This window comes from Maylandia zebra, linkage group LG12, assembly GCF_041146795.1.
Source record: "Maylandia zebra isolate NMK-2024a linkage group LG12, Mzebra_GT3a, whole genome shotgun sequence".
NCBI lineage: Eukaryota > Metazoa > Chordata > Actinopteri > Cichliformes > Cichlidae > Maylandia > Maylandia zebra.
In genome coordinates, this window is record NC_135178.1 from 2,028,109 (window position 1) to 2,049,130 (window position 21,022).

A 21,022-nucleotide genomic window follows, 5' to 3' on the forward strand; every position below is an offset into this window, starting at 1 on the left:
CCTACTGACATCAACACTAGAAGTGTAATAGATGTATAAAAAACGACGTCACCTGGAGCTACAAAACAACCTCGTCACTAAAATCGTATGTCCAAAATGACATAAAAGATGTCCCTTTGACGCAGTGGGAACATTTTAACTACACAAAAAGCTGACTTTTACAGATGTTCACTTTTCAAATGAAAAATCAATGAAACAAAAGGTGGAGAAACTATGGAGTCCCCCTTAAACTCATGACTGCATTTAACTGCCAGTCCACAGGTTGTGTGGAGATCACAGGGTCAATACGAGATCCAGGCAACAGCAAAGATTGTCTTTACATGTCACAGGTCACCAAGTATATATAGAATCATTTATTCAGTGACGAGTCCACAGTGAATAATGCCATCGTGCATTTCTATAATGGAAGTGTGAAAATATAAGTAAAATGTGCCCTACAGAGTAGTTCAGTTCATTCTTCAGCTCACTGACATCTGTCCTCTCTGATCAGGTCACAGGCTGGTAGATTTACTGAGGGAGTGTTAGGTGCACAGCATGGTGTAGGAAACAGAATTAGCATGCACTAAACAGCAGCTCATTAAGTTTTCATAGCCTGGTCAGAAACACTGAACATGGTGAAAAGATTCAACAGTAATTACAGAAATATTTGTTAGCGCTGTCGTGGATTAGATTACTTCTCGTAATTCCATTGGATAACAATACAGATGTGCTTCTCTGTGTCCGCCAACCAGCAGTGTGCATCACAGTGCTGGTTCTGAGGTGACCTGAGCGGAGCACACTCACAGGAGCCAGAGGAGCTTTTTTACCTGAGTGCACGCACTGAATTACAACCCAGATAATTCAGGAGCTCATGAGATAAAAAGTAAGATGACTCCTGACTGGGCAACAATACTGTTTACCATCTAATGTCTTGAGTAGCCTGTAAATGTGTCCAATGTACAGATTCAGAGGGAATATGAAACTGGCTTTTTCAATCTACATCCTTTGGTTTTGTGAGTAGTGTGCCCAACTGCAACCACAACTATATACACCAGTGTGTGTGTACACCTGATCATTTGTTTCCTTTATGAGACATGATTATACATCACTACATTTAAGATGCATCAAACTTGGCTGCCTGTTCAGTCTTTTTCTCTGTGGTGCATTTAAAATGCTCCATTTATAGTTAAACCATGAATTCGTTTCTTGACTTTGTATCAAAAATCAACCTTAAGAGATAACAGAAGGGACAGTTTAAGATGATCACTCAAACAAATCTGACAGCAATCTAAATCAAAGTGAAAGAAATCTCCAACAGCCAAAGAATCAATCCGGGTCCCGGGAAGAGCTCGGCCTTCCAATATACAGAGTGTATGTTATATAATCTGTTAGCATAAAACAAATGCACAATGACACTTACACACTGGTCCATCCAAAATGTTGAGAACATGCATCATGCAGAAGAAAGAAAGGAAGACAGAAAAAAGAAAGAAAGAAATGTAAAATAAAAGAATAAAAGACAAAGAAATCAAATAAACTGGGTGCTCTGATGGCTACAGGGAACAGTTACACATGAAAAACCAGCTAACAGCTGAGCAGACACATCACTAGCAGATGAACTACGAACACAAAAACAGGAAATGTTGCAAAAGCTGATCTCATACTTTTGGTGGATCGAGTGGGAGGACAGTATAAAGGGTCCATATAAGACTAAATTAGCTGCTGGTATGATGCTGCAGGTATTACTGTCGGCTGGTCTGCAGCTTCCTTTCCAACGTTTTTTATTTAGTAAAAGCAGTTTGATGTTGCATGTTTTACCTTTGAAGGCAGTGAGGAGCAGCAGCTGCTGCCTCACCACGAAGCAGGAGCTGAATAATGATATCAAGTTTACTTAAGTTCCTCCTGGTAATAGTACTGACCAAAAATGAGGAGTATTAAGGCAGTGCACATAACTCCACCCCCTTTATGGTAAACTTAAGCCATAAATAGAAACACATTTATTCTAGTCAGTATTGGCCACTTCACTGGCAACCCTCTGCATTCACCGCACTGGCATACTTTATTCTAAGGCTGCAATGATTCATCGAGTAATTAGAGTAACTCAATTATACAAAATCCTCAGTGCTGTGTTTCATGCACGACCGTGTTCAGTCATCATCGTGTAAAAACAAGTTTCGCCCACATAAAAAAATATGTATAATATATATTAGGGATGCACCGATACTGGTATCGGGGCCGATACTGTAAAATGTGTGTGCACTCATACTTGTAAAAGTTAACCGATACCATGAACCGATACTAACTTATTTCATTAATCAGAGGGTGGCATGTCATTTTTGTTGTAGTTTTTTAGATTGGCCACTAGGGGGACATCCCGCGCTAAACAGGCACAGGGTTAGACGAGTCAGACTGGCAGCTCCAGATAAAAAAAGAGAAACTGGAGGCTGCTGTAGCTAGGCTAAACAAAATGTCAGCAGTGTGGACCGGAACAGCCAACTTTAACTCAGGTTTTGGAAAAGCGATGAAAAATGTCAAGAGAAAATCCACGGGCAGTTAAAACAACAGAGGCTCTGACTCATTTTATCGCTCTGGATGACCAGCCAATGCCGGCCGTGGAAAACATAGGATTCTTCTCAGCACACTCGAGCTGCGATATGAAATTCCCAGCTGCCCACACATCAGGGAGATAGTGGTGCCAAAACTCTCTAAAGAGGTAAAGACAAGCAGCGTGTGCGCGATGTCAGTCCTTGATTTAACGGCACAGTGGACTGATGATCCACGGGCAGATGGGGAGTTCGTTCGTCAATGCCAAATACTTTCGTTATTTTGTTTGTTTGTTTACAATATGGACACTCTGCAATAATTTAAAAGTTTATTTTATTCTCAAACCTAATTTGTATTTATTTTATTCCAAACAGAAGTGTTTATTTATTATTCCGAAAGCTCGAGACAGTGCCAATAGTTCAGTGATATTTTGTTAAATTACAATGTGGAGACTCTGCAATAATTTAACAGAAGTGCTTATTTTTCACTTGAAATTTTTTTGTGGTCTTTTTTATTAAGATATTATTTATTATCGGCAGAGAATAAAATAAAACCTCTCTTCCAATTCATTGCATTTGTCTGTGTGTGTGGTAGAAGTATCGGTTTTTGTACTCTGTATCGGCAAGTACTCAGATCCAAGTATCGGTTTGAAAAAATTGGTATCGTTGCATCCCTAATATATATGTATATATATATATATATATATACGGAGTGAATTGTAAAATCAGTCCTTTATGACCAGTTTCTAATTTGGAAACCAATAAGCAGTTCATTTTGAAATAGCTGTTTTTTTCTCTTTTAAATATTTATTTTATGTTCATTAATAAAACAAAAACATTTCTTATCCAATTACTCGATTAACCAATGAAATAACCGACAGGACGCTTCAGAGATTTGCTTTGTCTGGTAGACACCTGCACTTTTTGTTCACACAGTTATTATGCTGGTCTAGTCATTTTTATGTATCTTTAGGTTAACATTTTTTGATTATTATAATTGATAATATATATAAAAATATTCTCTAAACATGCTGAACTTGAATATGAAATGTTTATGTAGCTTTGACAAACTAGATTAACCTAAATCATGGAGACACTAAGAATACCTGTGCTGCAATCACTGCTGTAAACAGCAGGATGCAGTACGAGTGCTGAAATGTTGTTGATTCTGAGGATAGATACAGTAGACGTTTAATCCTGGGTATTAGCAACTTCAGTCAAATGTATTGCTTCCACCCCCCATGTCTACTGGTAATACAATTTTCCCACTGCTGTCTTTAGGTTCTCAAACACTCTGCTTACCTTCCTTGACAGGAATTGCTGGCTTCTTCTGCCTCAGACCCAGGAGGATGAAGAAAAGGACGAGCGGGATGAAAATCTCAAAAGCCAGCACCCACTGAATCGGAACAAGAAAGATAATTTACAGGATTATTTTTTCACTCCATTTCAATGAAATCTGGGCTAAACCTAGTCCAGTTTCAGGTCACTGATCTTGAGTCATGGGTCTTTACCATTACACTCTCCTTGTCAGTTCCCATCACACAGTTCATAGATCATGTTTCACAATAGACTTTACAGAGTTTGCTTACTTTAAGATATCAATCTTTTACATCGGTGAGGGAATGAGAAAGATGTCCAGCCTGCACAGCTCCTCTTCATTGCAATGCCAAACCCTTTTTATGTGGCCGTTACTCTAAAGCAGGCTGTGCAGTGCAGTTTAGTTTGCTCTGTGGGCACGTTACAGATTAAAGACACCATCAGAGACAGGCTGATAGGCCACGTCTGCTGTACAGTCCATTGCAAGATATGTGCCTCACAATCAGAGGAGGAGATGAGATGAAAAGATGCTGACAAAAGTACCATAGTTTAAAACAAAGGTTCACAGTAGATTGCGTGCTTATCACCTCACATTTCTTTACAAATGTGAGATGATCAGGGTGCATTCTGACCACCAGAATAATTCTCAGAAATTACTCCAGAAATTTTCAAGGCAATTTCATCAAGCTCTTTGGCATCTAGGGCAACTTCTTGTCATCTTCTCTTTCAACACTCCTGAATTTAACCTGGACATGGACCCCTTGCAGCTGCAGTGCATTTCATTTAATGAAATCTAAAACAAAGGTGTGTGCTAACAAAGCCAAATGAAGGCCTCGATTCTTTCCAGGAATCATGAATCATCTTGAATCTGACAGCCTCCTCTTTCGTAACACTGTCCACACAGAACTACTGGAACCATGATGTCTTTGTGCTTCTGTCTTGGATGCCCACAGATACACACCCAGCTGCTGCGTGTGCGTTCTGTTTGTGAAGGTTAGTGCAGACAAAGAGGCTCTTTAGACAGAGACAAGAGTCCACTGACACAGGTTACAATAAACAAAAATGTCTCTTCTCACATATCAAGTTCTGTTATAGATAATCCATTTAATCTGGCAGCACTCTCATACATCTCAACTTTGGTACACTTGAAAAAAAAAAGCTAGAAATAAGGAGATTTTAATGTGATTTTAAAACTGTATTACTTTTCATTTCTTGGGGAACAAAACAACAGGTTTTTTTCTCAGAGTGTCTGAGTCTACACACACACACAAACACAGGAAACCCCGTTCAGCTATCTTAGTGAGGACCTTCATTGACATAATGCTTTCCCTTGCCCCTTAACCCAACCTTAACCATTAAATATGAATGGCTACCCCTTACCCTAAACCTAACCATAACCTAATTGTAACCCTGACACTGAAACCACATTTTGAGCTTTAAAAATGCCTTCAAATCTTATTTGTGAGGACCAGGTTGTGTGTCCTCACAAGTGACTGTTGGTTCTAACAAGTATAGTACAGTGTGGGCCATTTATATGGATACACCGTAATAACATGGGAATGGTTGGTGATATTAAAGTCCTGTTTGTGGCACATTAGTATATGTGAGGGGGCAAACTCCTCAAGATGGGCGGTGACCATGGTGGCCATTTAGAAGTCGGCCATCTTGGATACAACTTTTGTTTTTTCAATAGGAAGAGGGTCATGTGACACATCAGACTTATTGGTAATGTCACAAGAAAAACAATGGTGTGCTTGGTTTCAACGTAACTTTATTCTTTCATGAGTTATTTACAAGTTTCTCTTTGTTCACAGCCATTGACATGTCGAAGAGGTTAACACGTGAGGAGCGGATCTAAATTGTGCTGATATCTGGTGAACGCAGTAACCGGGTCATTGCAGCAGATTTCAGTGCAAGACACCCTACGAGACCACCCATCTCCCATGCTACAGTTAGCAAACTGCTTGCTAAGTTTCATGAAACTGGTTCAGTGTTGGATTTGCCAAAATGTGGACGCAAGAAAACTGTGACTATTGAAGAAACATCAGTGGCTGTCCTAGCTTCGTTCAGCAAGAGCCCACAGCGTAGCACTCGCCGCATGTCACTGGAGAGTGGCATTAGTCGAACATCCCTTCGGCGGATATTAGCTACTCACAAATGGCATCCTTACAAACTCCAGCTGCTGCAGCATCTCAACGAGGATGACCCAGATCAGCGCACAGAATTTGCAGAATGGGCAAAACAAAAACTGGAACAGGACCCTCAGTTCACACAGAAGATTTTGTTCAGTGAGACAAACTTTTATGTGAATGGTGTTAACAAACAAAACCACCGCTATTGGTCTGACACTAACCCACATTGGATGGATCCCTCCAAGACTGTTGGAACAACAAAAGTGATGGTTTGGTGTGGTATATGGGGAACAACGATAGTGGGTCCATTCTTCATCAATGGAAACCTCAAGGCCACTGGATATTTGAAATTGTTACATGCTGATGTGTTTCCCTCTTTGTGCACTGAAGCTGGCACGTTCCCTGAGTGTTTCCAGCAAGATGGTGCACCACCACATTATGGGTGCAGGTCCGAGCATTCCTAGATGAACAGTTTCCTGGAAAGTGGATTGGTCATCGTGGGCCAGTTGAATGGCCCCCAAGGTCTCCCGATCTGACCCCCTTAGACTTTTATCTTTGGGGTCATCTGAAGGCAATTGTCTATGGTGTGAAGATACGAGATGTGCAGCACCTGAAACTACGGATACTGGATGGCTGTGCTGGCATTTCTCCTGCGGTGTTGCTATCAGTGTGTGAAGAGTGGGAGAAGAGGGTTGCATTGACAATCCAACACAATGGGCAGCACATTGAACACATTTTATAAGTGGTCAGAAACTTGTAAATAACTCATGAAAGAATAAAGTTACGTTGAAACCAAGCACACCATTGTTTTTCTTGTGACATTACCAATAAGTTTGATGTGTCACATGACCCTCTTCCTATTGAAAAAACAAAAGTTGTATCCAAGATGGCCGACTTCTAAATGGCCACCATGGTCACCGCCCATCTGGAGGAGTTTGCCCCCTCACATATACTAATGTGCCACAAACAGGACTTTAGTATCACCAACCATTCCCATGTTATTACAGTGTACCCATATAAATGGCCCACCCTGTACTATCAGAATCAATGCGGTGCTTTTACGGCACTTTTGGCTGCACAGGAAACAGAGCAGTGTTCGATTCATCCTACAAAAAAAGATGTTGTCATAAAGGTTGCACTTTTAATCCTGTTTGAGCAAGAGGCAGGATAAACCAAAGCATTTAACCCCACACTCTACAGGCCCCTCTTCTATGGAACCATCTCCGAGTTTGGATTCAGGAGACAGACACTATCTCTGCTTTCTGATTAGAGTTAAAACTTTACTTTTTGCTAAAGCATATAGTTAGGGCTGGATCGGGTGATCCTAAATTCTCTCTTAGTTATTTAGCGCAAGACGTTGCTGGGCACATCCCATGATGCATTACTTCGTTTTTACCAACTATGTTTCCAACCAGTGGTGGCAGATGGCTGCCCCTCCCTGAGCCTGGTTCTACCCGGAGGTTTCGTCCTGTTAAAAGGAAGTTTGCCTTTCCGACTGTTGCCACATGCTTGTTCAAAAGGGAAGTGTAAAAGGATTGATTCTAAAATAAGAATCATCTGCTCACGTCTGCCCACCTGTGAATATTACCCTGTTGTCTCATCCCACAGCAAATTAAAACAGGAAACACATGAATTTAAAAATAATCAAATGTACTTTTAACATCTCAATAGGACCGCCACACTAAGAATGAAATAAATAAAAATATCAGATAATACAAATTAAAGTGCTAGTAGTATTCAAACAAAAACATAATAGGAAACTAAAATGGGTTCTGTCCATAAGTTCAAATAAAGCTTTAAATGGAATCAAAAAGATTTTATTTTCCAGTCCTAAGAAACAATTTTCCGAAGCTTACAGATGATTCAGTTCATGACTTCACGATTGCAGTGGACATGCCCTGGAGTGAGGCGTGCTCTTATCTTTGAGGTGATGTTCCCAGCTGCTGATAACATGCTGAAGATGCTCTCTGTCACGACTTCAGCACTTTTAGAGGTGCATGAGCTTATACAGGACAGTCTCATATAAATGCCTGTGCTTACTACTAATATAACAGAACAAACAGAGTTAGACAAAAACTAATTATACTAATGTCTGTATATTATAGTTTCTCAGGTGGAGTAGTGTTCAGTGCCATTTAAACTATTTAATTGAATATTGATAAAGTCCAACCCACAGATTAACAAGTTAGGTGTAAAAGGTTTACTGTAATATTACCTGTAGTGTACTGCAGTTACAAAACAACATTTTTGGTATAAGTATATGATGCGTCGATGAATTTTTATAGTCAACATCATCAATTAATCAGCACTTTTCGACTCTCCCAGAGCACTCAAAGCACTTTAGACAACATGCCTCATTCACAAAGGCACTTTTTTGTATACTTAAGTGCTTTCTATCTAACATTCAAACACATTCATACTCTGATGGATGCATCAGTGAGCAACTTGGGGTTAGTATCTTGCCCTAGAGCAGCGGTCCTCAACCGTTTTTGCACCATGGACCGGTTTATGCCCGACAATATTTTCACGGACCGGCCTTTAAAGTGTTGCGGATAAATACAACAAAATAAAACTAGTACCGGTATCGAAAAAAAGAAGATTTATTCATAAAACACGTGAAAAGACCCAGGAAAACAGAGTTAATGATAAAAACGATAACAAAATAACGCTACAAACCCTGAAAACCATACATTTCACACCCGAGCCTCAACTCTCGCGGCCCAGGTTTCATAAAAGGTAGGCACTCATCAACAAATACACGGAGATTACTTAATTTGATGGACTACTCATACAGTAAAAACCTAGAAACTACAATATTTTCTTTAGATGCAGAAAAAGCATTTGACAGAGTTAACTGGAAATTTCTATTTGCAACTTTACACAAATTTGGTTTTGGATCCTCTTTCATTAACTGGTTAAAAATATTATATAATTCCCCAACAGCTTGTGTCAGAACAAATGACCAGACATCCTCCAGCTTCTGTCTCCTGAGGGGCACCAGGCAGGGATGCCCACTCTCCCCTTCACTGTTTGCAATTTTTATTGAACCACTAGCAGCAGCAATTAGACAGAATTCAGTAATTAAGGGCATAAAATGCAAGAATGTGGAACATAAAATCAGCCTTTATGCGGATGATGTGTTACTCTTTCTCCAAAACTCACAAACCAATATCTCTGGGGTGATTGAATTGATAAACTCTTTTGCAAGAATATCAGATTACTGGTCAAAATCTACAGTCCTTCCGATTAATTGCTCCTTCCATAATTCCTCTTCTACACCACTGCAATCGGGAAATATAAAATATTTAGGTATTAATGTTTCTCCCAAGCTTGCAGATCTGACTAAATTAAACCATATCCCACTTTTAAAGACAGTAGAAGGCGATCTGGCTCGATGGAAATGTCTACCCATATCACTCATGGGAAGGGTTGCCGCTATAAAAATGATGGTCTTACCAAAAATAAATTATTTATTCTCAATGATCCCAACTAAACCGCCACAAGATTGGTTCAGATCTCTAGATTCATGTATGTCCAAATTCCTTTGGAAAAATAAACCCCCACGTATAAGCTTAAAAACACTACAAAAGACCAAGGATAAAGGAGGACTAGAACTGCCTAACTTTCAGCACTACTTCTTAGCCAACAGGCTTCAGTTTATCTCACGATGGCTAAAACACACCCTCTTAGATGAACCTTGGCTAGATGTAGAACAAGCACTTTGCAATAATCTAGAGATCTCAGACCTACCATTTATCAGCTCAAACATCCAACGACATGAATGCTTTAAAAGCATCAACATCAGCTCTTCTCTGACAGCATGGTGGGAGTTTCTAAATTTGACGGAGTCTTCATTAATCCCATGCAAACGTACACCTATCTGGAACAACCCTGACATATTACAAAACAATAATATGATAAACTTTTCAGATTGGAGTGATAAAGGAATCAAATATTTAGAACATATATTAGAAGGAACAGAATTTATTTCATTTGACAGACTAGTTACACAATATGGGATCAACAAGAAAAGATTTTTAGAATATCAACAAATTAAATCCATAGTAAAAAAGAAATTTAAACCGGGTCAAGTTGAACTACAAACACCACCAAGTGTGGTTCAATTTCTTACTCTTAAAACCCCCAAATTACTATCCAAAATATACAGAATGCTTTCTAAAACAGATGAATCAATATCACTTCCTATTGCAAAATGGGAAGCGGATTTATCAGTTAACTTAGACCTAAACTTCTGGTCTCAGATTTGCTTAAAAACCTTTCATCTAATTAGAAATCCCAGTCTTCAATTAATTCAATACAAAATATTACATAGAGTGCACTATACAGGTCATCAGATGTTCAAGATGAGATCAGCTCCATCACCTAGTGGGGGTGGGGGGTCATAGTTTAGTCCCACCTTCGCTGTTGTGATTGGTGTGGGGGTAGGGACAGGCTTAGGGTGTTGGGGGGTTCTTCCTTGGAGGGGTCAACCCGGGGTAGCAGTCATGGACTATTAAGGGCTCTGTTGGCTCTTAGGTGACGGTTTCCTTGCGGCTGCGTGCAGCGGGGCTAGGGGAGGGTCTGTGCTGACGGACGTGGGTTACTGACCTGGTAGCCTGGCTGCCCCTGGGTGGGTCCGGGACAGGCGTGAGGTTCTGGGGGCGCTCCGTCTCTGGGCTGGGGCCCTGGCCGGGCCTCGGGGGCTTGGGTCCTGTTTGGTGTGTTGCCGGGGTTATGGGCGGGTGGGTGTATGGGGGCCCAGCCCTGGCACAGGGTGCCGCCGGTGCATCGAGCCACCTGGGGGGCTCTTCAACTGGTGGGGGAGGTTGTTACATCTTGCAGGAGCTCTCCTCTCTTCAGGAACTCACTCTGCAGGAGGGGGAGTTACAGGAGAGGTGGAGGAAGATCTCAGCCTGGGCGTCTATTGTCTTATGTGGGGCGATCGTGGCTCAAGAGTTGGGCGTTCGCCTTGTAATCAGAAGGTTGCCGATTCGAGCCCCGGCTCGGACAGTCTCGGTCGTTGTGTCCTTGGGCAAGACACTTCACCCGTTGCCTACTGGTGGTGGTCAGAGGGCCCGGTGGCGCCAGTGTCCGGCAGCCTCTGTCAGTGCGCCCCAGGGTGGCTGTGGCTACAATGTAGCTGTATTTTTACTCAGTTGTATATAGCATTCGTATTCTATTTTTATCTTATTGTATATTTTTATTCTATTTTATTCTACTGTATATAGTATATTATTTTATTCTATTCTGTACAGCTGTGTACTGTATTTATTCTTATTGTATTCTAATTTTTGCGTCATAACTTTTGCACTGTCCACTTCCAGCTGTGACAAAACAAATTTCCCACGTGTGGGACTAATAAAGGTTATCTTATCTTATCTTATCTTATCTTATCTTTATCATCAGTGTGTGATTGTGTGTGTGAATGGGTGGATGACTGGATATGTAAAGCGCTTTGGGGTCCTTAGGGACTAGTAAAGCGCTATATAAATACAGGCCATTTACCATTTACCATTATGTAGTCTGGAAGATGAGTGGATGGTGGGGTGGGTGCAGTTTTCTCTGAGGTGGGGTCGGCTGGGCTGTCCCGGGCTCTGTGGGGCCTGGCGGGCGCTGCTGTACTGGGCCCCGGTCCGGATGGGCCTGGACCCCCTTTCCCTGGCGGGTTGCAGAGTATGGGGGTGCCTACTGGGGTCAGCGGGGGAAGCTGGCCCCAGGGAGGGGTCACTTGCCCCTCCCTTCCTTCCCTCCCCATCTCCAGCTGCCTCCCTCTTCCCGCTCCACCACAACCACCCACACATGCAGGGCCTTGGGGTAAAGGTATGTCACCAGGGTGCAGGGGAGGCACCCCCCCCCCTCTGTCCCCTTCTGGCTGCCTCTGCCTCAATTTTATCCCACAACTTAGACATTCACATTACTCACACTCTCATTACACATACATATAGGATCTTGGGGGTGGGCACGCTAGACGGAATCCAAAAGACCATCAGGGTGTACACCTCACCCCTGGCGTCGTTGCCCACCTCTCAATTTTAAATACACGTAGACATTGAGGGCTAGCAGGAGGGGCTATGTGCTTACCTGCTGCTCTCTGGCAGGTAGCTCCATGCCCTACTGGGTTCTAAATATCGTGGCTCAAGAGTTGTGTGTTCGTCTTTAATCGGAAGGTCGCCGGTTCGAGCCCCGGCTCGGACAGTCTCGGTCGTTGTGTCCTTGGGCAAGACACTTCACCTACCGCCTACTGGTGTTGGCCAGAGGGGCCGATGGCGCGATATGGCAGCCTTGCTTCTGTCAGTCTGTCCCAGGGCAGCTGTGGCTACAACTGTAGCTGCCTCCACCAGTGTGTGAATGTGAGAGTGAATGAATAGTGGTATTGTAAAAGCGCTTTGAGGGGTCCTGAAAAGCGCTATATAAATGCAATCCATTATAAATGCACCTTAGAACACACATGCATCAACACTACATATGAGCGGGTGGAGGGAGGTTTGGAGTCTTCTCTGCGGCCTGCTGGAGCAGGGGGGCTAGGAGGAGTTGGCCGTCCGACTGGGGTCTGGAGTGTGGGGCCTCCCTGCTGCTGCCGAGTCGGGGCGGTCTGCTTCTCTCCACCCCAGGGTAACACTACCTGGGTCTGGGTGCAGTTTCCCCCTCCAGGGGCAAGGGTACCTAGACCTGGGGCTTAGAGTACGCTTGGGGAGTGTGATTGTGTGTACAGCGTCTCTTTATGTCTGTCTCCACGTTGGTTGAGTGTGGAGTGAGTGCATATGAGAGCATGAGGGTGGGAATGGATGTTTGTATCTGTGTGTGCCTGTATGTCTGTGTCTATATGTCAGGTTGGGTGTCAGACGCCACCTCTCTGGGGACACCTCAGGCCCTCCAAGGTTTGGAGGCCTATCTCCCCCTACCACCACTTCCCCTGCCAGTGGCGGACTCCCTCAGACATCGGTGCGTTGGTGGTTCTTTGTGTCCGGGGATGGGCGTCCAGGTACACACCGGCTCACTCCTTGGCGGCCGCTTATCGGGGCCTGGAGCCTGGGGCTCGCTCGGGCCACTTCGGAGGCGGGGTGCCCCCGGCCTCTCGGCCTGGGGCTCGGTCACTCAGGCACGGCTGGCTGCCGGCGGAGCTCACGGGCGCATCACTGCAACTCCCCCTGGCTTCTGCTCCGCGGCTGCTGAGTGAGCCCTCATCTGGGACTCTCCTCAGCTCTTTCTGGGACAGTGGCGCGGCTGCCCCTCTGTGGGTCTTCCTTGGTCTCTTGTGTTCTGGGGGCCTCTGGATGTCTGGAGTCTTGATCTCCTCCATACCTGCTTCACGCCCTGGAGGACGGGGCTGTGGCCCCCCCCCCCCACACCCTCTAGCAGATCATTACATGAAGGAACCTCTTAAAAACAAGCGCGTCCATGCTCACAGGTGTACACACGGGTGATCACACCCACAAACTACACCCTTTTTGGCTCCTACCATAAGCACACTGTGTTCTGTTGATCTTATGTGCTGCACAATAATGTTTAATATTTAGTATTTACTGTCATATTCCCATATATCATCGTGATGTTGTTTATTATGTTGCTCTTTTTTTTCTTCTGCTTGTTTTCTCTTTTTTCTTTCTCAACAGGTGATCCAGGTGAGATGGATTTTTTGTCTGTTTGTTTTGTTGGTTTTTGTTTTTTGCCCTTTATCCCCGTCCCTCTTCCCCGCTGTTTTTCTTTCCCTCTTTCTTTCTCCCTTTTCTTTTCCCCAGTCAAATCTGTCCTGTATTTAGCAAGTGAAAATAAAATAAAATAAACAATAAAAGGTGAATCAAATGGACCATTACAGCAAGGCTGGGATGGTCCATTTGGTAAAGTAAATCCGTTGGGCATCTTTCTTCGCCTTTAAACAATAATTCTGATGGCAAAAGAGCCAAACGGGACAGGCAAATAAATAAATAAATAAAAAGGAAAGAAAGGCTCCTGGCTCTTCTAAAGGGACAGTATATAGCCACTGGTACAGATACATGGATGGCACCTGTGTCAAAATAAAAACTCAAAAAGTGGAATTCTTCACTGCTCATATCAACTCAGTGGATAGAAACATAAAGTTCACCAGGAAGACATAAAGATAACAGTTTCCTGTTTGTGGACTGTGCTGTAAACATTGGAAACTTCAACACTGAAGTTTACCGGAAGCCCACACACACAGACCAGTACCTCCTCTTTCACTCCCACCACCCTCTGGAAAACAAACTGGGAGTAATTTAGGACCATGCAAAGGAACAACACTGTCATCCCTTATGTAACAGGTTTATCAGAGAAGCTCATACATGACATCCTGGTCACCCAGCCACACCCTCAGACAAACACTGGTTTATCCCAAGAACAAATCTCCCAAACCTAATATAGACAGTGTATGCTGTGCAGTGCAACAAGTAGTACTCAGACCTCAGAGAAACCAAACAGCCACTGCATGAACTCATGGCACAACATAGAAGAGCCCCGTGACAGGACAAGACTCAGCTGTTCATCTGCATCTAAACTAGGGCTGCCATAAACGATTATTTTGATAGTCGACTAGTCACCGATTATTTTTACGATTAGTTGACTAATCAGATCATCATCCATTGGAGTAAAACGTACAGCTTATTGCACCAGCAGCATCTGCTCTTATATAACTATCATTAGCTTACAGCTTGAAGTGTTTAAGGTATGTGCTAACTAAAAATAAAGACAAGATGATAGTTTATTAAATTTTAATGAAATTTGCAGATTGTTTCGGTGAAGTTTAATAAACTCCTTGCTATCTAAAATATAACAGGACACCGGAGTATATTCTCGAGCATCTCACACTTCTGATGATCAGCTGTCTGCTTGACGTTTATTCAGCTGTGTGAAAACTATAACTTTAATCTCAACCAAACTACTTATTCCTGCGTCTTTTGGGATCTTACAAAGCTTCAAACGACGCGACGACTATTAAATTAGTCGTCGACGATTTTGATAGTCGACGTAATCGTGAGTAGTCGGCTAATCGTGGCAGCCCTACTCTAAACCAACAACAACTGTCTGCTACCAACAATGCAGTTTTGAGATCACTACCCACACACTTTAATATCCACTCACATCTACATCATCAGGTGATCACATGATAGAGTGAGGGAAGGTCTCACAGTGGTTGCACCCGAAACCTCGGCCCATAATAACCCACACCCTTTTTTCACACCTTGGCTCATGTGATGAGGTACATGATCAATAGGTAAAACTCCCACTAGGCTTTACATGCCTGGGACTCTGCACCGTTTGGTTTTAGAACTGAAGATGTTTCTCCGAGGAGAGCTGAAATGTCTTCAAGAACCTTAAAGAAGTCCAGTTGCTTTCATGTCCAAGGTCCTTAGACTACGATGATGTGGATGACTGAGAACCTACATAGACATGTTCTTCTGATCAGCAGATGACCTGCTCTACCTCCTTTTATATGAGACAGTTGTGTTTTTTTTTTAATGACTAACTAACATCAAATGGTTCCCACTATGAAACGTAACCTGTAACTTGTCTTCAACAACATTAAAAATCTAGTTAACCATGTTCCAGTGAATGTCAGTGCCACCTCTGTAATATTTAATTGGAAATCGATTGTATATTCTATCATAACTACCTCCCAATCTGCAAATTACCCCTAAAACATAATTAGCAGGCAGCTTATAGAGCTAATGGAACACAGAAACGTACTGATTCATTTCAGTCTGACAATTAAAAACAGTTCACAAGAAGCTTAGGATTATGAATAGGATTTTAATCAATACTTAAGTAACATGACTTGACTTCAGTGTTTGACACAACTGATCAGGCAGTTTTCCTCAACAGGCTGTGAAACAGGGCTGGCATACTTGGAAAGGCAGTCAGGTGGTTCAGTGCTGACAGTTTTATTTCATCCATGCACTCCACAAACATAACTGCCACGTATACTTCTTCCATACTGTAGAAACCCCCCCCCCCCAAAATGTGGTTCCATGCATTTTTTCCTTGCTTGACTTTGAATTTCTGATATTTGAACAGTTAAAACTGAAGTCTTTACCTTCAGCCTAAAATCAACTCTCACTGACCCCTAATAAATCCTCCAGTTCTTGGTTTAAGTCACCTGACTGAAACATCTTAGCATTTCTGTGGAAAAACAAACCATCACAAAAGGCAAAAGATGATGATGGTCCAGAACTACCAAATTGTTGTCATCACTTCTTCACCAACAGATTGCAGTACGTTTCATAACGGATCATATCAAGCTCCTGAAACTCAGCGTCCATTCACAACAGGCACTCTGTGGACAAAGCTCTGAGCTGCCTTTCATTGTCTCCAGTATTTTGCATCAGAACTGCTTTAATAGTCTTAGCATAAACACCTCGTGGACAGCCTGCTGTGAATATTTAAAAATAACCAAGTCTTCATTTAACCCATTTGGAACAAGCTCGATATTTGTCAGAAAAGAGATATTTAGATATTTTTTAGGTTAACTGTCCTTTTAACAATTAACTGTGATAACTCCAAAAAACAGCAAACAAACTGAAAAATCACACACTTCTTTCATTGTGCACAAAACTTGAAACAGAAATTCACCATTAATTCCTCACATTTTAGTCCAACCAGAACCCGAATGTGTTCTCACGTCACCGTTATTGACCATTGATATTTAGATATCAGATCTGATCTGATCAGACCAACAAACAGCTGGATGCAGGAAAGTTCAGTGCTGCACTCTCTCTGTGAAACCAGGTTTTCAGTATTTAAGGACAGGTTTATATTTAGTTTTGATCAGGTATGAGTATTTAACATGTATTACATAGCACACGCTGCAGATCTGTTAATATTCCTATACCACACGGTCAGGCCTTGTGGATGTGTCTGTGTAAGGAACACAGCCTCGTCTGTAAGCATGTAAATTACACACAGTTGGTGAAGGAGATCCGAACCTCGTCAGTAACTTCATCCATGTGTGGAGCAGAACAATCAGAAGCTCAAACTGCATCTAAATGCCCTGAAGTCGAGTCGAACTTTGAAACCCAAGGATTTCGAGGTCATGTCACGTCTCCGGTGCAAGCCCTCGGTGGTCCTTAAAACGCTCCTCTACAGATTCGCTCTATTATCAGTCAGGAGCTTCATTCTTCATCCCTCCATCTCTAAAGTCTTTCTCTCTCGTATCCTCTCCTTTCTCCTGTGCAGATGGTTTATCCCTTTCCTGTTGTGTTTCCGTTTTTGTGTTATCTCTTCATTTAAAATCTTTTTCTACGAGTCCTCAGCTATTCGTGGTCTTCATAGATACCATGCCAGCCCACTTCTGTTTACTAGATCTAGGTCAGACACACTGCTAGCTGCTGGTACCACAGACTGACACCACATTACAGCAGAGCCCTGGGTTTCGTTACTGTCACATGTATGTATGTCTTCTATATTGTGCATCTACACAAAGCTGCATCTCGAAACTGGACAGTTTTCACTTATTCCATTGGCTGATTTTTTTCGCTTAATACAAGATAAAAACAAGTTCCTATATCTTACTGAAATTTCTCTGTAGCTGATTGTGTCTTATTTTGATTGATTGATTGGTAATTTATTTCAACATGTGAACAATATACAGGTACATTTAGAAAAGAAAATAAGAGAGAAAAAAATACATACAAAAAAAACCATTCTGATTAATTTACATGTTGAAAGGGAGGAAGTAAACACTTTATTTAATCCCACCCCTTTACCATAAATTATCAGTTAATATTTAGTCAGCTTCCTTACTTATAATTTGTAATAAAAATAGTGAACAGATTTCTGATTTACTATATACTATAATATCACATGAGTTTGTTTGTTTTTTAAATAGAGACATTCAATTAATTTCAATATTTTCCTTTTCTTTATAGTTCGAGAAGATCATATTTTTATAACTATTTTTGAACAGTTTTATGTTTGGACGTTGCTTTAATTCCATATTCAGACTGTTCCATAGTTTCACTCCATGCACAGAAACACAAAAGCTTTTTCTTGTAGTACAAACCTTCCCTGTTTTGAAGTTACAAAAACCCCTTAAATTATAACTTCCTTCTTTCAAAAAAAACATACTCTGAACATTTCCTGGTAGTTCTTTATTTTTTGCTTTGAATAGAATTTGTGCTGTTTGGAATTTTAATTTTAAGTGTCATGAGATTATTTTGACTAGAAATAAGCCAAATATAATCGTAAGATTGTGAGTTTTTGCCGCGTGGTGCCTCGGCTACGTTTAAAGAGAAAGAAAAAGAAAACTACCGACTGATCAAGCAGTTCTGTGGCCAGGCGAGGCCCGCTTCCCTTCAGACCTATCAGTGACACGGCTACATTTTGTTGGTGTCTTCCAGCAACACCAAAAAGACCATGTGAGACAAATATAGTGGACAACTGCAAAAATGTTTCCATGGTAAACCCCTTCAAAACACACTGTCCTAGTCAAGAACACTCTGAAGGAGGTGGGAGTATCATTATCAAGTGTAAAAATGTAAATACAGAAGGTTTCATAACACAGTGTTGTACTCCAAGTGGTTTGAGTGCTCAAGTTGAAAAGCTTTGTAATAACCAGCACATTTATCACAGGAAAGCTTCGGACCGATGGAGCCAAGATTAGTTTGTACCTGAATGATGACAAAAAGGCCAGAAATAATGGAACAGCTTATTATCCAAAGCAAACCCCATTATCTGTCAAACACGATGGATGCGTTATTATGACAGGGACAGGTATGGCCGCCAGTGGAACTGGGTTACAGGTGTGTATACATGATATAACTGATAAAGAGTAGAGTACGGTCCTGGGCCCTCCCTAACCCTGGTTCTGTCCCAGTTTGTCTTTCATTGCCAAGTACTTACTCAGAAGGGATTGTCTGAGTGCAAGTGCACTTCAGGGAACTGCTGTTGTGATTTGGTGATGATCAACGACCCAAAGCATACTGCAAAAGCAACTCCAGAGTTTGACTCCACGAACAAGAAGCTGAAATACCTGTCCCTGCTCGAGCAGAATGATTTCATCACCATTATGTCACACACAGCATATATGAATTACCTGAACACTGCAGTCAAAATTAAGCTTCACAATATTCCTGTTGCCATAAATCTTAATGTGAGAAAAGTTCATATCAAATCTATGTTTCATTGGGTGGTGCTGAAGTAGCTCCGCAATGACAACATGTTACAGCCTACGTTCTCAGGCTGACATCAAACATGTTGTAATATTTCTAAAATACTACAACAGCTGTTGAATATGATCACAATCATAATCGTGATCAGGCCACGCCAACATGGCTCACAGACGCTGCATAGGCCTGCTCACAATTCATACAGTTGTTTATGTCGAAGCAACCTGTTCGCCAGCACGGACACACGCACAGTACACGTTCCTGCTCAGCAACACCCAGCCACTCTCACGCTGCGGTATTATCCTAATGCCTGATGGGAACATATGCAGACCGAAGCGGGCGGAGGTAGAATTAGTCCAAATATCATCTGTGGGCAATGCAGCAGCGGGGCAGAACACAGCCACACTTACCGGCCCCCTCCTCTTCAGAGATATGTTCTTCCACAGCAGAAGATGGAGTTGGTGCAGGAATCCCATTTTCCTTCTCACTTTTACTTCACGGTGTCCTAAATGTAACAAATCAGCATAACGGCGGTGACGTCACGCTGGATTTAGAAAACAAGGGGATTTCTATCCCGTTTCTGGGCATCCTGGATCCGATTCAGCCAATAACAATATTATTATTATTATTTTAGCGCAGGCGGAAGGAAAAATGAGCATTTATCCGAGAGCGGCGGCAAAATGCGTGACGGGACTGAGTGTCATCCTCTGTAAACACTTCACAGTCTTGCTTTATCATGCAACTGCTGGAGTTGGAACAGGAAAGCAGTTTGGGAGCAGCCTGGCAAGCTCCAAACCACAGACTTCCGATAGACCTTTCAAAACAAAAGCCTCTTGACTCAGATTTGGACGGTGGAGCATTAGAGCCACATTACGAAAAGAAAGTAGTAAAATCTATTTGGATTAAAAAGTCAAAATGTGAGGATTACACTTGTTTCCCTCTACAGAAGTTGTGAATAGATCCTCTTTACTGGACGAACCTTTTATCTGTCCTCTGACCAGTGGCGGTCCTAGCCTGTTTGGCGCCCCGGGCGAACACTCCCTCTGGCGCCCCCCCCCCCCCCCCCCCCACCCACCCACCCACACACACACACACACACACACACACACAAAACACATTAAGGATTGTACATTAACATAAAACTGTTGTCGGAACCACACTGAATTTCACCAGAGAAACACACACACACATGAAGAGAGAGAGAGTATGCATAGTATGCAAACAGCTACCAAACAGCCATCATAATTCGAGAGAGAAATCAACAACTGACAATGACTAATTGATATTAAAACCTGTAACATAATGTGTTGCTTGGAGTTTAGTCTGTTACTGTTGCTATTTTTACCATTTCTTCTTGGAGCAACTCTACCCACATTATTTTCTTAGGGATTAATAAAGTGTTCTGATTCTGATTGGTTCAGGATGACCTGCCATTATCCAATCACACATCTGCTTACCTGTATCTTTTGCTCGTTTCTCCTCCTCTTCTTTTCTCTTTTTTCTAAACTGAGCAGCTGATGGCTTTGAACGTTTCTTGTCCGTCTTCCATTGGTTTTAATTTTGCACTCCAGTATGAACACAAATCCCCCAACCCGAGGATCACCACAACTTAACCTAACAGACCGACACCTTAGTTCACAGAATCACTTTGTGTAGGGTGCATTTCTGGGATTTCCCACAACCCAGGACTCAAATCATGAATAGATAATGGGCTTGGATTTACATCATTATGAATGAAATGTGCTCTATTTGGAAGCAGCCGGCCCCTCCCCTTTCGACGGCTTGTGTGAGACTTTAAATCAGCAAACTGTAAATTATAAATGTTAAATTGTTATTGATCCTTTACCCCGAGTCCTAAAGTTTATATTTATTTTCTTACTCTTATATTTATTGTTTGGTTACTTGCACTGCTGTAACTGGAGCCTCGTCGTCT

At 42.2% G+C, this 21,022-nt stretch overlaps 1 protein-coding gene across 1 annotated transcript in view; it reads right to left on the reverse strand.

Annotated features, from left to right (window-relative positions):
* abca2 (ATP-binding cassette, sub-family A (ABC1), member 2) overlaps positions 1 to 19,868 on the reverse strand; it is a 106,211-nt gene extending 86,343 nt beyond the window's left edge. The window contains exons 1-2 of the mRNA XM_076890546.1: positions 19,500 to 19,868; positions 3,825 to 3,918 (exon numbers count right to left, since the gene is read on the reverse strand). Coding sequence (XP_076746661.1) covers positions 3,825 to 3,918; positions 19,500 to 19,565 — 160 coding nt within the window. The 5' untranslated portion in view covers positions 19,566 to 19,868. The remainder of the gene's footprint in view (positions 1 to 3,824; positions 3,919 to 19,499) is intronic.
* Positions 19,869 to 21,022: the final 1,154 nt, after the last annotated feature.